We start from the raw sequence: 17,487 nt of genomic DNA, 5'->3' as shown, positions 1-17,487 counted from the left end.
GAGATGGCAGTATTTGCCACAGCATCATCTAAACCACTGGCTGGAAGTGCTGTAACAAATACAGGAAAAACAGAAACAGCTCTCCCATTGTTTTTGAACTTATCTCCAGTTGTTATATGAGCACGAGGGGTAGTGCCCAGAACCAGTTAAAAAATCCAAATATTAAAAGACTCAAACTGGGTAAGGAAAGACTTGGGCTTTAGCCCCCTCTAGAGTAATAAGTTTTGAAAATAAATAGTGGGTTGAAAAAACATTTTGGTCTCCATTGTCCTCTTGGACTCATAATAAAAATTTCTCCCACAAGAAAGAAGAATAAATAAAACAAAACTATTAAATCAAAACTTTTTGTACAGATCAATACACAGACAAGACGGACAAGTATGGAGTGAAAAGATTTATTTTTTATTCTTTAGATACTTGAAGTTTCAACCACTGTGCTTTGGAAAAGAATGCTGTGCACAAAGAGCCATACCATCCATCTATTAATTTTCCAAGTTCTTTAATTCTGTCACTGACAAATGACCACATCTCAGAACAGTTTTTGTGTATTCTAAAAATTGCCTGTAATCAAAAAATTCTCTCAATTCCAGAGATGTAGCAATTTTGCTGCTTTAGCTGGAAATGCAAAATAGAAAGTGCAGGAGAATGGACTGCAAGCAACCTTTCCCCTGATGAATTACAGCAGTGCTAATTATCAAAGAGGAGGAACTGCCTTGCCCTTAATGGGACATGGCTGTGTCCAATGAGGATGGGTGTTATAAAAGAGTAGGTTAGCTGGTCAAGGGCGAGAGGCAGAGCAACAGAAAAGGAAGAAGGTTTTTTTGTTTTGTTTTGGTTTTTTTTGCTGGCCCTGCTGTGCAGGGCTGCTGATGGGGCCTGCTGCAGTCAGAGTCTGCAAGGGAAGCCTGCAGCCAGAGTCTGGGAGTAGCTGGAGTCTGCTGGCAGTGCTATCTACTGCAACAGTACTGAACTTGATTTGGAAAATTAATTTTAAGTTACAGAAGTACCAAAGCAGCAGAGCATTTTAGGGTATAATCAAGCACGCATATCAACAGTTTGGGCAATCAGTCTCTTCTTTCAGCAACACAAAATCTCAAAGAAATAAGTACACTTGTCACTGGTCCTGCTTCAAGTCTTTGCCCACAAGCATTGAAGTGACAGGGTGCATAGAGGCCCTATGCTCCAGGAACGTCTTGACAGCCAGATCCCGACTCTTGTCAAAACCATAAAGGTCCCTGCAAAAGAAGGAGTGGGGGGAGGCACCATTACAAAAATCCAGGCAAATAATACAACAGGGATTTTCCTAAGGTTTTACTTTTCCCTCAAAAGCCTTGCCTTAATGTGCATCCTGGCACTAAGCTCTTTTCTCTGCAAAAAAATGTCAGCAAGTGGAAAGCACCTCTGAAGATAATCTTGTTCACAGTATACAGAGAATTCTGTGTTATGCCACTTCAACATGTACAATAAATGCATTTCAAGCATTATTCATCCCATTATACTAGAGATGTCAACAGCATGAGCTCCTGTGATTTGGAGATTACTTTTACCTGAACAATGGTCGAGTAAACTTCATCCTGCCCTGATCTGTTGCCATTTTTAAAGCCAGAGGAATAGCTGCTTCCCACTTGGACCTGATACAGAGGCGCAGCCATCTGGAGGTGGGAGAAGAAGGTTGCATTTATAATTTCATTTGTGGCAGTGTGGTGGTTGGTTATCTAACAATTCTGTTCCCATAAATGCTTTGAGCACTGCTGTGTCATCATGGGAATGAGATTCCAGCTCAACATCAAATATTTAGTGTTTGACTAGCACATTACATACATCAGCTTTTTTGTACAACAGGAAAAGATTGCAGCCAAGTTCCTCCAAAATGGAGGATTATTTTCTGCGGCTATGTATTTTTCATATTACAATAGTGTCCAGTTGCATCACTCAGAACTGAACTGTACAGCACTTGTTCCATTTGTCCAATGGATAAAACAACCAACCAACGAAATGAAATTGAAACCAGCTATTATTTTGCTTTAAAAAGAAACTGATCTTGTTACAAGAAGTAGAAACCATACAATATGTTTAACCTTTGTTATCAGGTCATCAGGTTCCTTTGCTAGTGTGCCAGATTAAAATAAAGAACAGCTTATCTGCTGTCCACTGAGTTGTTCTACTAGAAGACTGTGTTTGCCCAATTCATGAATAACAGGATACCAAGCACGATGCCTGCACATGCATTTACAAAACCACAACAACAAAACCCCAAACCCAAACCCTGCCCCAGTTCTCTAAAACAGGATGTCTTAGGTGAAGCAGGACAACTTGTTTTGTGAAAACATTTAATATTTTAGAAGTGCCCACACTAGAACAAACCTGAATCTTATTTCAGAGTTGTTTATAGCATTGAAGTTATATACTTCCTGCATGCGTTGGACATGTGACAATGGAAGAGGCTCCTGAAAAAGAAATTGCACAGTCAGAATAAACCAGAGGAAGACTTCAAGCCAGACATTTCAATAATAAACAGAGTAATTCAGGATGATGGGTGCTACAAAGAAACTCAAGTCCTACCATTACAAATATTTTATTTGTTCCTTTTATCTTTCCAGTGTATGGAAAGGGGCAAGGAATAAATATTAGCTAATTCCCACATTCTGTACTTTTGAAACATTCAAGACAAAGCATTTTTGTTCAATTTTATTTATAGCTTATTTGCTATAACATTTGATACAGACCAATTCGAACACCTCATGGTTTTGGTTTTAGCTTTCAATCCAAAACACTTTGTGTGTTGTTCAGTAGTTGAAGAGCCAGACATAATAAGAGGGGCAAGGCTGAAGTTTTCAATAACTACGCATGGTCAAAGCAGATTAATTTAGCAAAACCTAAAGAAAAAAAGTAGCTTAATTTCAAAGCATGTTAGAGCTTCTATGTCTGCTTTTGTGATGCCAGAATCAAGTCATCCCAGGTGTGCATTTACCTCCAGAAGCAACAGTGCCAGAAACTCAATTAACTGATGAGATGACATTTCCTTCAGGTCTGCTGAGCTGAATGAGCCCAAATCACTTTCTTTTGCCTAAAAGAGAACAGTTACTTAATTTTAATAGGTATTTCAAAATACAATCAGGTGTAATTTTCTGTTTTGATATCCACACTGTTGTGCCATTTCACTTAAAGAAGATACCAATCTGTGCAATAAGGGGAAGGGAGGGACTTCAGCTGCTCTCTGATGTTTGTATTCTTCACTTATTTTCTCTCCACTGATCTTTTTATCCCCACTGCCTTTCTGTTAGTTAAGTGAAAAATCAAATACTTTTTAATAAAAAGTAACATTAAGGAAAATAAAGTTAAAAGATAGGATGCAAGTACAGTGAAAAGCTACAGAGGCAACAAAAGCAGGGTATGCTGAATTCTCCATTAGTTGTATGACTTTTATGCTTCAAACTAGGAGAAAATTATGTGGTATTAATTAATATACTTTATGTACCAGTTTTTGATGGGAAATACATACTAACCCCAGTATACCATAGAGGAACAACTGCTAATACAATATAATCAGTAATGTAGAGGTACCCTGGCATTTGTTTTTAAATCAAGCCATAATATCAGAGTTTAAAGAGTATTTCCATTTGATTACTAATATTTATAACAAGAAGTTGGCTCTGTGCCTTGTTAAAATATGGACTGCACTTCACAGACAGAAGCCACAGCTAATCCCCTGACTCTACATTGAACATCTAGTCTGGGAAATGCAAAATCCCTGGCAGCCATACTGTGACTATAAATACACACACTCTCAACAAATGAGATTTTAGAAGAGAATGGCTCACTTTGTATAACAAAAATACTAGCTTTTCAAAATAGAGACACTTCAGCATTCTTTAACCACTCACTTGGATCCATCTTTGGCTCAAGGCAATGCAAGCATTTGATAGTGTCGTATCATACCTGTCAAATATTAAAAACAAAGGTTCACATAATGGAATAACCATAGAATAAAAGACTGAAAACATTTACAGTGTCTATTTTTACTGCTATATACACCTACATAGTACTAGGGCATTTTCCAATAAAACATAAGGTTTTCACCCTGTTTACAAACTGCTTCATGACTTTTAGGAAAATCACATGCAATCTGGAGAAGGAAAAGATGAACTACAGAAGAGTGCAGCTTACGTAGGCTTCACTGGTGGCATTCCTGGAGCATGAAACCACGAGTTCCAGTCAACTTTATCAAGAATATCTACCTACAAAGCAACATAAGATCTTATTAAATCTTAAATCTGACTTTAGAATTTTTTTTTAGAAAATGAAATCTAGTTTCAGTCTTTTGTTTTGATAACACTCCTCCAATTACCCGAAGAATCCTACACAGATTACTTCAAAACAAAGCATTCCCCTCTACAAAAAGAAAAAAAAATAAAAGGCATCTTAATGCAAACCCATCTTCACAAGGTCCCAGATTACATCATATTAAGTTCTTGAAATAAAGAAAAGAAATATAAAGAACTGGTGTTTAAGTTCTGACCCAAGTCAGAATTTCACATAATTTAAAGGTTTCAAGCAATCAGTTTTAAATGTTACCCAACCTTATCCTTGAAGTAGGAGTACAAGAACTTCTTCCAGTCCTCCGTTACAATGCTCTTATAAGCAAATGTCTGAACATAAGCCTTCAAGAAGCCAATGAAGACATCTAACAAAAAAGAAAATGTTTTAGTGTTTGAAATTAAGGTGGAAAACAAAAAGATATAAAATCTGACTAATGCTTACCTGGTCCTCCAAGGAGCTGTTCAAGGTAAAAAAGCAAAGCAAAGCCTTTCTCATATGGCACAGATGAATAGGCAACATCAGGATCTACTTCATCCAGGTTAATGACGAGGTTAGTTACAGGATTTTTATCTCCAAGAGTATTTATCTGTGTCAAAGACACAAGAACACATATCAGTCTAGGAAAACTGGCACTCCTGCAGATCTGTACTAATTCTATTTATAAAGGTATAAACCATCCAAAACGTAGACAGCTTCATTTCAAAGCATTCTCCTTCTTTTTCTGAAGTTCTGAATCTTCACAAATCTTAAGTTACTAAAATTTAGAATCAACCACCCTGTGCTCCAGCCGTCTCAAAGCAGTTACTTACTATCACGTCTGTCATAACCATAAGCACCTATTAGTCTGACTATATTTATCCCCTTATTAACAAACTATTTGAACTACTTTGATTTGAACTATCATTAAGGCTTTGAATTTAAAATCTCTCTTGACAGAAGGAGAAGTGCCAGCAAACTTCAGCTCTGGATATGGGTAGAACAAATTTCAGGCTGCTCAGGAAACTAGTAAGATATCACAGACTAGAAATCTGAAAACTAAAAACAAAACACGAAACTAAACAACTCTCTTAGACAGTAAGAAATCAGTTTGCATGAGGCACTGGAAATTCTGATGGTCATGGCTGCAGATAATTTTGATTAACATTCAGCTGCTTACCAGTATGCTAACAGGTCATACTGCAATTTAGTCACACTCAGAACAACCAGAAGAGGTTGGAAAGATGTTTATCCTTACAGAAAAGCTTAAAACAATTCAAAAAGCTTTATCTAATCTGAGTATATGAAGCTATTCCCTTGGGTAGCAATCAAACACCTTGGAATCAAAGTTGTTCATTCTCTAATAAGAAAGCATTAGGAAAGCTGACAAGACAAATTTTATTTGTGGGAAACACGTATGATGACTTGAAAAGTATTTACCGAGTTCTGCAGTTCTCGCCAACCTCCCAGGGCCTGGAAGTGCCTGAACTGCTCGCCAAACAACCGGCCACCGATCCTGCGCTCCAGGTACACAGTGTGACCCTCATTCAGCCTGCAAACACACTGATGAAGTCAGCACTGGGAGGATGGTAAAATCAATTTAGCCAGTCTCTTGACAGATTAAATTTAAAATATGATTTGCATTGCATTGAACATCATACCCACCAAAAATGCTCCCACGTTTTGTTGGTTACCAAGTTTCCTGTCCAGCTATGAGAGATTTCATGCGCAATAACCTAAAACACAAAAACAGATCCACCATTTAGACTCCTCTGGGAAAAAACATCAGATCCCAATAGAAAATACAAAATGTTGATGGGATCTCATTTGCTATGTTATGTTCACAAAGTCAGTTAGCATTCACAGTTCTGTAGACCTATCCATATGAATTTTAAGCAGAGGACCAATGCTACCCTAGCTGACAGAAACAATTTTCGATGTCCAGCCTGCAAGCCATAGAGCCATACTGATCAACAGCTTGGTGTAGGTAATTTGTTCATGAAATCACATTTCAGAATACAGAATACCAGGTGATGGACTAGTACTGCTTTCTCGCCTAAGCAACTTCTGCAGTGGGAAAGCTAATGATGCATGATACATTAAAAAGTATCCATGTCAAATATTTCAGTATTCTTTGTTTAAGACAATCTTTTTTTTTAAGTTTAGCAGTACATCAGTCTAGTAAAAAGACATAGGCAATAAAATTGCATTCAGAGTAATCAACTTTGCAGAAAAAAATGACACATAGAGGAAGAAGTTATCTCTTAACGATTTTGATGAGGCCAATTCAGTTGAGAATTTTAAACATATCTGTATGCAGATGTGGTGGTTTAACAGGACAGGAAAAGAGTTATGGAGCAGCTAACCTCAGTCAGCACCCTGTGTATACAGGCACCCATGTTACTTCCATCTGTTGGTTATACAAAATAGATACTTTCAGAGTTTACTGAAAATTAACACTCACTTTTGTGAGAGTTTTTGACTTACTGCCTTAACTTTTAATTTCCCCAATGAAAAGAGATCAAGTTTTCAGGTATTTATTATAAAGGAATTCAGATACATCTTCAAGTTGTGTTCTACTTGAAGAGATGAATAATTTTGACTTACGTTGGATAGAGATCGATCACCTGCCTAAAAAGAAAAGGGAAAGACAAGTTAGTTGTTAGGTTCAAGTCAGCCTCAAAATAGATCACTTCATGCAATTTCTTGTATGATCCCTAACTCCAAAGGAGGAAGGAACATTTACAGGTCTTTCTAGGAAGAAGACTAATCTTCTTCCTAGATTTGTGCATTAATATCCATCACCTAATTGATATGCAAGCCCTAAGGAAAAGCTGACTTTCATTGTTGCTATACTCACCAGTAGCGTTGGAGTTACAAAAGTAAGACAAGGATTCTCCATACCACCATAAGGAAAAGAAGGTGGTAAGACTAACAAATCATACTGTCCCCACACATAAGGTCCTGCCAAATCTTCTGCTGTTTTCAGCATAGCTTCAGCCTGAAAAAAGAATTCACATTAGTTTCTAAGATGATTTTTGACTGCAAACACTGAACAAATAATAAGCTATTGATCCCATTTTTCATTCCCTTTCACCTTGACAAGTCCCACATGTAAAACAAGTATGGGACTGTATCAATATATATTTTCAGTACTAAGTTTGTACTACAATAGAATAATAGCATTTTGTGGGATGGGAGGAAGAGAAAGGAGAACGACAAATGACCAAAACAGTGAACTGTAGTCTGTTTCTTTTCCAATACTATGTGAAATAGTTATCTTACAATACTGTTTTTGTTGTAGTTAATTACTCACCTCAGAAAATTCATAGGCTGATTTATCCACTAGTTCCTTTTCAGCCCACACCAGTGTCCTTGGGCCAATCTTTCTGTTGAAAGTAAAAAAAAATGCCAATGTGACAGTATGAACCAGAAGTAATTCTATGTGAAACTAATACAGACAGCAGACGTGTGACTGTGCTCTTGAGTAACCCACATTGTAGGGGAAACTCATTAGAGAATCTTTGTCTGCTTTTCCTCTCCATTGCTGAAGCAAAGGCTTAGAAAACAAAACAAACAACATGCATGCATTATTCAGCACAAAGGAACAGGAAAACCACTTACGGATTTTTAAACACTATCAAGCCCTAATATAAAAACATTATTGTGGCCTAGATTGACACAACCTTTTGCCAATGAGAAATGAGGCTGAAGCAATACTTTTCTGCCTTTGACAGGAAAGGTTTATCTGTTAACAGACAAGGCTTATCTGTTAACTAGGAAAGAAGATCTATTCCCTGAACTAAATTTTAACCACAAAGGGCTTTTTCAGGTCCCAACTCTTTATGCTGTTTCTCTAATTTACAGCACAAGTAAAAATTATCCAAGAGCAAATCAACATACATGCACTTTGATAGATATACACAGGTTAACTGAATCTATAAGATCCATAAAATTGTGGTTATTAATATTTATTGTACAGATTCACTCACCTACTTTCTAAGGCTCCAACCACTAAAGCAAACAAGTAGCAAGGTACGGGAACCTAGGGGAGAACATAAGAAAAATAAAGAAATCTTATTTGTAATGTCAGCTATCAGACATCAGAAGAAGAACAAAAGTATATAAATAAAGAAGTATTCCTCCAGAGTTTCCTGCCTTAAGGGCAGGTACTGTTTTTTTCAAAAACATTGTTCTCTCTTCCTGAATGATACTCCTTTATCTACAGTATGTACTTGCTTCATAGGTGTTCCAGGCAAAATCCACAAAACTGTAAGTATCATCTCTGTTTGAAAAAATCAGCACACAAAATTCCTGCTGGTTTGGATTCTCTTCAAAAGAAAGTCAGTTTTCCATATTCATTTCAGTTCCATTAAATTTTATGGAAGGAGAAGTTAAGAGCTACTGCTCAGATAAAGGGCAGTTTTATCACACAGAAGGATGCAAGAAGAGCTTTAATGAAGTAAACAAGAATATTTATTAATATAAATACATTAAAGACAAAAGATTCAGGAAAAATCAAAATGTATATATTTGATGTCCATGTTTGGAATTAAAAAAAACTCTAAATATTTTTTATTTCAATGAAAAAAACTCCCAACTGAAGTATCTTTATAGCGAACTGCTTTCTCCAAGTGCTCTGGAAAGAAAAGAGGATCATACAGCCACCCCTGTAAAAGTTTCACTTCATCTGAATTTAAACAATGTTAAATAAGTAAGACTTTAAATCATACTTAGCTGGAGACACAATTTCAGAAAAATTTATTCTACTATTATCCACAAACCATTTAAATATTGTTTATTAAAATACTCATATCATCATCTGTGTTTTAATTTTACCTATTAACCCACAGAACATACTATTGAAAAGAACAAAGTCCCTTGACTTATGTTATAGATTAGTTAAGAAAAAACTATTAATACACCTCCACATTTTGACGCCCAACTTGCTAATTTGACATTTTGAAACTCAAATGGCAATGACTGTTGAGTTGTAAACCTGTCTTTACAGAGGTTGCTCTCCACTACCCTTCTTTCCAGCCTGGCTATGCACGAGCAGAGAAAGTAGTTTTAGGTAAGGCTCAGCACACACACATATGCAAGAGCTTGATGCATTTGCCTTTTTCATCTGAGGAAACAGAACCTCTTCTAACAAATCACTGTTGGCGTCAGGCCATGTGTGTGTCCTTTTGCATGTCTTCTTTCATTTTGTGCTTAATGTGTTTTTTTTTTAAGAAAAGCATGTTCTTTTAAAAAAATAATGGTTTCTGTATCAGAAATGGTAGCATAATTTCAATTACACTAAATGTTATTTCTTGTAGAGGTCTATCATGCTTATCAACAGTGTATTCCTAGATAACATTCATCTCTGGATTACACAAACATAGAAGTCTTCTGTACTCGACTGAGAGCGGCAAATGTTTTGGCTCCACAGAGAGGGCAGGCACTGCCTACTGATGAGCTCACAGATAAGGGAACTCCTTTTTTCCCCTCTCTCAGGTTTCATGCAGCAGCCAAATCAAACCCGACAGCTGCTGCAGCTCAGAGTACTCTGACCCCCTCCTCTCCTCCAGTCACATCAGCCCATTCCTCCTTGCAGTTATTCAGTGTCAACAGCCCAGATCTTATGTTAATTTCATCTGCTTGTTCAGCAAAATGAAGCGGGCTTGCCAGAAGAGCTCATAGATACCAGAACCGTAACCCAAAAAACTGAGAACAAAAATGCCAGGAGAGTAAATCATGACTGCTGCTTTATGAGCAGTGGAATCGTTAGACTAGCTGCACCATTTACTAAAACTTCCAGAGAACAGTAATCTTTGATTGGCTGGAGATACTTTCTTTCCATAGAAACCAAAGTTTTCACATTCAAAAAAAAATTTAAAAATTTGTTGTTAGAATTTGCCTAACTTCAAGCTAAAATTTGGTTCTGATGCTGAATTTCACTTCTTAGATCTTGGTGAGCTTAAAATTTGCAGGGGCTGTTTTCCAAAACTTCCTCACATATTATTTGCATCTGCACTATTTTCTAAAAATCAGTGCAGACAGAAAGGGCTGTGACAGAACTAGTTTTGAGTATTGAAACATTTTCAAAACTCGAATTTGGCTTTTCTGGGAATGCCAAAAAAGACCAGTAAACCGCACCGCACTTATTGGTTGTCTTGTCAGAGCTGGAGTTCCATAATGCCTCCCAATTCTGGAGTGGCAAAACCCCATGTGAGTCACGAGATTTATCCATGAGCTCAAAGCCATGCCTGAGGCACCTGTGAGCTGCACAGGTCAGCAGTAACACCTCGTGCAGCCCTTGCCCAGCACCGAGCACTCACGTTCTGGCTGAAGCGGTAAACCTTGTGCGCGCTGTCCTCCGGGTCGGGCGCCTCCCCGTCGCGGCTGGCGCTCATCAGAGCCACCAGCTCCTTCGGCACGGAAATCTGAAAGGCCCCCAAGCACATTGCTCCAGATTGCAAGGCAAGATGTACTCTATTACCATCTGTATGGCAGCTGCCTTCTGTCAAGTGGGCAGTTTGCCTTATCTCTCTCTCTGAGTGACCACATTCACACCTCCCTCGGGAGGGGACATTGCTGATAACAGGCTATTGAATGTCACTGCATGACTGATAAGAACTATAAAATCCCATTGTGAGATGCTCCACCCAGAGGGAGGAGCCAAGCATTGCTACCCAGATATAATCCAGAGGTTCTGAAACACCAGCACGGCTTCTCCACTGGACTTCCCAGAGGAACAGCAGCTGCCTTTTCTTCCACTGGATCTTTGGAAGAAAAATACACCCTTTTCTACAGGACCCCCTGCTCCAACAGAACCATACCTGACACTCCAGGAGGACTGCAGCCACATTCCCAATTGGACTGCTACCAACACCCTGACTAACAGGGTGTCAGGTTGAGTTCTGACCCTGTCAGTGCTGTTTTAGTGTACTGCATTGTCTATTTTATCCTTTTATTTTTTTCCTTTCCCTATTAAAGAACTGCTATTTCCTGCTCCCATATTTTTTTGCCTGAGAGCCCCTTAATTTAAAATTTATAGTAATTCAGAGGGGTGGGGAGGGTTTATGTTCTCCATTTCAGGGGCTCCTGCCTTCCTTAGCAGACTCCTGTCTTTCAAAACCAAGACACATATACAACTCAGCTGGCACCCAGCATTACACTCCACACTACAAGCAGCTGATAGCAAAGAGCGGCCCAGATCTGTTCTGTTGTTAGGTCATCTCTGTCAAGTAGAACACAAGGCATATGGAAAAGATTGTCATGAAGACAGGCAATATTGAATTAATCAGAGGAGTACCTCCAACAGAAGTTAAAAGGCTCACTTTCTTCAGACAACTGAATTGTCAGAGTGCACATCTATCCTCCTTTTTGCTTCCTTAAAACTGTTTACACCAGGACTGTCACAGACACATTTTATGGAAAATTCTTTCCTTAGGATTTTTTCTTATTAGAAGCTGAGAGGCCTCAGAAACAAAATGTAAACCATGATTATCTGCTGCTGTGGAAAGCAACAGGTGCATCTTTGATTGGTCTCACGTGGTCATTTCTAATTAATGGCCAATCACAGTCCAGCTGTCTCAGACTGTCTTGGTCAGTCACAAGATTTTATTATCATTCCATTATTTTTCTATTCCTTGCAAGCCTTCTGATGAAATCATTTCCTCTATTCTTTTAGTATAGTTTTAATATAATATATATAATAAAATAATAAATCAAGGCAATCAAGCCTTCTGAAACATGGAGTCAACATTCTTGTTCTCTTCTCTCTTTCTGGGACCCCTGTGAACACCACCACACAGGACTGCAAATATCCCCTAGCTATATATCAGAATATATTGCTTAAAGCATACATGAGAGCCTTTTCAAGTGTTTTTTACTTCACAGCACTCTTTGCTGTCTTACTGTCAGCATTTCCTGATTTTAGAGCATCTTTCTTTCTTACTACTGCATTTTTACTTCCTTTTGCAAATAAATACGTAACAAAGAAAAAAGAGTTGATATATACAAAAAGGAAATGGCAAAGTTAGAGAGCTGCCACAGGGAAGATCAGCTCCTTCCTCTCACATTAAGCTGAAGGTCAATATTCTGGTTTTATATCAGGCCACATGCTGGCAGCTACCAAAAAGCCCTGCCTAATAGAAATTCACCCATTGCAGCAGTTGTCTTCAGTTAGGACACATGACTTGGGTTCACCTACCTCTGCATAGTAGGTTAGTTTGACAGCAGGCGTGTCTTGGCATGGAAAAATGGCTCTGCAGTGGATAGCCTAGAGAGGGAGAAAGGAAAAGAAGATAAAACAGAAGTGTCTTTCTGATGGAGAGGACTAGAAATAAATCAATTAGTACACTATAGTGCAAGTCCATACAGCTCCTCCAGAGAATTCATTATCTATAACCCAGTACTTCTATCCCTTAGAGCTTACAGGCCTCTGTAAAAGGAGCAATACTAGGTAAGGCAGATCAATAGACACAAGTATTGGCTGTAAAGGACCATTTGCTCTTTAACAAGGATACTGGAATGGGTAAAGCACTTCCAGAATTACCAAACTGTAAACATATAATAAAATCTTCACAACATCCTGACTTTAAGTGTTTTCTTTTAGAACCTTTGACACATAGCTAGGAGTTACAGGCTCTTCCCTTTTCTAGCCTTTCTCTGCAGTTCTTTAGAAACCAAGGGAAATTACAGTGGTATGTCAAGAAGTTTGGAAAAAATGAACTCAACCTGGCACTGGCTGAAGAGAAATGGGTGTTTCTTTCCAGAAGTTTGCTCTGGAGTAAACCACTGGAGAGCTGAAGACTGTGGAGAGCTTTCAAAAGAGATTTCAACAATTGCTTCTTGTCCCCTGTATAATAAAGAACACAGACTGTTTTGACACAAATCCTGATCACACTGAAATTCCTCTGCAAAGATGTCTGAAAAACGGGTCTGCAGCACTGTCTCAAAGCATTAAAAATGAGAATAAGTATCATATTAAAAGCAATAATTCCCGTTCAATTATGGTATTTAAAAATGGCTAGCTGATTTCATTTTTTACATCCCAAGGCACTTTTATTACTGTTTTTACTAACCAGAAACTTTTCCTCTTCTCTCTTCAAGGAGAGCACAGACCTTTTCTTTAAACTATTTGGGCCAGCTACATGAATATAGTTTTGTCACAGCTAAGTAACCTTATACATGTTAGTGTAAAAAACCCTCTGCAATACACAAAGAAAAAAGTGCAAAACCCTGCATAAGAAGATACATGACTGAATAACATAGAATAAGTATCCTGCACATAAAAAAAATTAGATTTTTGTGTCTGACATTAATGTTCTGTAAGTACTATCCTTAAGAAGAAAATAACACCCTGAAAATTATCAGTAATTACAGAATCAATTCCTATTAATGGTAGGGGTTAACAAGAAAAAGAAATCATGTTCAGATTTTATTCAGGGTTTCAGAACTGGTGTTAAGTAAAAAGTAACAGTTATGTGTAAGACAGGTATCAGTTTGCTAATGAGAGAACACACACCAACCTGACACCTTCATACTCTTATTTATTAAAAATGTATCTTAACCATCAATGACACCCAAAGCACATGGAAGTACTTGCTTCTGTTCTCAGAAAGTTCCAGATTATACATGCAGCTCTTGGAATAAACAATCCAGCCATAAATCAGAACAAACTTCAGCTAATCAGAGGAGTTGAACACTAGATAAGCTGACCAGGTGTACTCATCTGGATTATAACCAGTATTCCAAAGTACATATTAGACAAGAAAAGAGAAAATAACTGGTATTACCATCAGGCACTTTGCTTTCTGAACAATCAGACTTCCAGCTGTAACTGCCACCCTTTTCTATTGCTGTTTTATTGATAGTTACATGGAGGACTATGTCTCACACTAGATTGTGAATTCTTGTGGTCACACCTCACACCACCTTCTTTTTCTTACCAGGAAATTCAGCATTTAAAAAAGAGGCAGCTGAAAGTCAAATGAAAGAAACAGGCTTATATTTCTGATATGGCCTGTTTGCTCAAGTACTTAATTTTCAATTATTTCAAGTACTTAATGTTCAATTTCATAAGAGACCAGAAGTGTTTCTCCAGAAGGGACAACTATTTTAAGACATTCCTTTCTCTTCCTCATTATTTGTATTTCTTAACTGCACTAATTCACAGTACAACATTAAAAAGAAAAAAAACTTGGAGACCAGACTAAACTGAAAGGGTTTTTAGAGGTAGCAACGAGTCGTAAAAACCACACAATAATAAGTAGGAAGCAACTTGATATTCAAGTGTATTCAAACAAGAGAACTTCCTTATACAATCACAGCTTTCAGCTTTGGCACCATGGAGGACTGAGATACCACTGAGTCCCAGCATACAAAGCAAACTGCCAAAAAACATACTGTAATTTGGCAACAGCTTTTTAATTCATGCACCTTAAGAGGTGGACCACGGTTAGGTCACTCTCCATCATGCTGCCAAAACTCAAGTTCCAGCTTTCAGGGACTTGGACTTAGCATAGCAAACAAAATAAAACTTTGATTATTTGAAAACATGCCCCTATCTAATCATAGTGGTAACCTGAGGTTCTACAGAAATGCAGAACCAACTGCATAAAAGAAGATCCAACAGGGGCTGCTGCTCCTTGTTCTCCACACTGTAACAATTCTGAACCAGGCTGTTAAAGCAGAAACAGTATTACTGATGAGAAGCACTGGGAAAATTGAGATACATGTCACATCATTTTGCTACTCAGTTCAGAAAGCAATTTTGTACGTGATACAAGGTCTGGAGACAGGTACAAACACTCAGAAAGTTTTGATTAATGAAAGCCAAACATGACACTAATCTACAAGATCATACCAAACGAATGCAATACCCTCATTCTAATTTTAAGCCCCTTTGCAAGCTTTACTCAGCAACCCTACAGGCAGACAAGCAGCTTATACAGTGCATTTTCAAAACCACCTAGAGGAGCAGGCAAAAGTGTGTACCTTCTTAGTTCATTTGGAAACGTGATTTCTAGAGGGGTCCCCTTGAAACTGTGCTTTTCTCCAAAAGCAAATTGTGCATCCTGTCCATTTACAGTCACTTTAAACACCTGTACGTCTTTTGTATCCAGGACCTGTGATAAAGAACATATTGCATACCAGTTAAATAGCATAAAATAATAAATGCAGCACAACGAAATCTTAAACACAAGTCCATCTGAAGGACAAAGCATTTTCTAAGTAAAACCAGAAAAGCTGACTAACTGCGTTGACCACCAGGAACCAGCATTTTAAGAGAGCAGCACTGAACTGGGAAAGCTGGAGGGAAAAGAGGAAGAAAACCAACTTCTGACTATAGAAGTGAGTTTATCAAGAAAAACCACACAGGTAACCACTCCACAGTACTGCTATGAAGTGAGGAGAACGGTATAAAAGCCCCTGCTAAAGTTTCAGTCCTGGAACACGCCACCGCGAATCCAGACCTTCATGCAACGGAAGGTGAATTAAATAGTGCAGCATTCATTTTTAGCACGAACGAGGCGTTACTCTTTATTACTAATAGGATTGGGCTTTTACCCTAAAAAAATTAGCTCCAGCCACAAAAGAAATTTATGGAATCAGCATGAGAAAAGCCAAGAACCCCCGAGCTTTGAATATAATGCGAAGTTTAAGAGGTTCACATGCCTATATGCAGAGGTAACAGAGAAAGCAGCTGGCATAACGAAACACACAGGCGAAAAAGCCTAAATCTAGATTTCCAGTGATTTATTCCTGTCTTTCCGGCAGCATGCTCTTCGCCGCTTTAAAGGGAAGAGCCAGCCTCGCCCTTCCCTTGCGCACCGCGCCGGCTCTGGGGGGCTAAGCGGAACCGGGGGCTGCGAGGCGCTGTCAGCCTCCAGCCGAGCAGCAGCCAGGGCGGCGGGTCCGGGGAGGGCCAAGCGGCGTTAGCGAAGGAAGGAAAGGAAGGACCGGGACGACGGCCGAGGGAAGGACGGGGGAGCAGGAAGGACGGGGGAGCGGGAAGGCGGCACCGGCGCGGGCTCCGGGCTCGCCCCTCACGGTCCGCGGGTCCCCTCGCGCCCCCCGCCCCCGCCGTTACCAGGCAGCGCAGCGTCTCGCGCTCCGCGCGCGCGGTGAGGGCAGCCGTGCCCCGCAGCACCCGCGCGCCGAAGTCCGCGCGGCAGCGCAGGTGGAGGTGCCGCGTGAGGCAGCACGCGGGGGACGCGAAGGAGCTGGGGTCCGCCATCGCTCGCGCGCCGTCTGCCCGCCCTGCCCGGCCGTGCCAGCCCGTGCAGCACAGAGCCCGCCGCGGAGAGGGGAGGGCAGGCCTCTGGGAGGTGTAGTGCCGCCCTCCGCGCGGAGAGGGCGGGGGAACGGCGTGAGAACCACAAAACCCACAGTGCATTGCGAGAGAAAAGGGGCGGAGGAGCCCTACTGAACGGAACAACCTGATTGGCTCTCACTAGAATGTCGGCGATCAAACAGAATATGAGCCCTACTGGAGGAGCGGTAGATGTACAGTTCCTCGTTAGTATAGTGGTAAGTATCCCCGCCTGTCACGCGGGAGACCGGGGTTCGATTCCCCGACGGGGAGGTACAGGATGTTTTTTTCTCTAGTTGCCTCTAATGTAAAGGCAAAATCATTTTGGGAAATAAAAGCTGTTCCCAGACAGCCGTGGTAAAAACGTTCCGACTCTGAAACAGGAAGAACGGAGCAAAACCTATCCGGATCTGGCTGCATACCTGCTCCGGGGCTGAGGTAGTGTCAGAGTATCACAAGATCAGCTGCAGAACTGAGAGCAGGCACAGGAAAAGTATTTTCATATTTTAGTGGCTCAAACAGCTGAACAAAAGGGTTAAACCTTTCAAAAACATTTACCCTTTTTCTTAAACTGGAAAAAACCTAACTCACCCTCACCTGAGTCAGAAACATTGGGAAGGGAACAGGTCAAATAGGCGCAGAAGAGGGAAGGTGGAAAGCCAGCGGCCATGTCCTGGCTTGCAGTAACACAGCCTGGCATTGTTGTCCTTAAAGTGAGAACTTCAGCCATTGGAAAGCCCTGAGGCTTCACTGGATCCTGCCCAGAGCACACTTATGTGCACCAGCTAAGAGTAGTTCGCAGAACAGCTTTGACACTCCAGCATCCCTGCTTACCTTTACTTAGTATCACTGAAAATGCTTTCTTAGGCACCCCTTCTTTTTTA

General features: G+C 39.8%; 1 protein-coding gene and 1 non-coding gene across 2 annotated transcripts; one reads left to right on the top strand and one right to left on the bottom strand.

The window, feature by feature from the left end:
- Positions 1-753: 753 nt before the first annotated feature.
- LTA4H (leukotriene A4 hydrolase) lies at positions 754-16,647 on the bottom strand. Its single transcript, XM_005480691.4, has 19 exons — positions 16,382-16,647; positions 15,286-15,416; positions 13,024-13,144; positions 12,497-12,565; positions 10,620-10,724; positions 8,289-8,341; positions 7,613-7,685; positions 7,157-7,297; positions 6,904-6,927; positions 5,962-6,032; positions 5,737-5,848; positions 4,762-4,906; positions 4,581-4,684; positions 4,168-4,238; positions 3,885-3,939; positions 2,972-3,067; positions 2,365-2,447; positions 1,548-1,652; positions 754-1,235 (listed from the first exon to the last, which is right to left on the bottom strand). The coding sequence occupies exons 1-19, from the start codon at positions 16,526-16,528 to the stop codon at positions 1,115-1,117; spliced, it is 1,827 nt and encodes a 608-aa protein (XP_005480748.2). The 5' UTR covers positions 16,529-16,647; the 3' UTR covers positions 754-1,114.
- Positions 16,648-16,804: 157 nt separating this feature from the next.
- On the top strand, positions 16,805-16,876 carry TRNAD-GUC (transfer RNA aspartic acid (anticodon GUC)). The gene has a single exon. It is a non-coding gene; the product is annotated as a tRNA-Asp (tRNA).
- Positions 16,877-17,487: the final 611 nt, after the last annotated feature.

The sequence above is a fragment of the Zonotrichia albicollis genome, chromosome 4 (genome assembly GCF_047830755.1).
Source record: "Zonotrichia albicollis isolate bZonAlb1 chromosome 4, bZonAlb1.hap1, whole genome shotgun sequence".
In the NCBI taxonomy this organism is placed as follows: Eukaryota; Metazoa; Chordata; class Aves; order Passeriformes; family Passerellidae; genus Zonotrichia; species Zonotrichia albicollis.
This window is presented reverse-complemented; position numbering and strand designations above follow the sequence as displayed.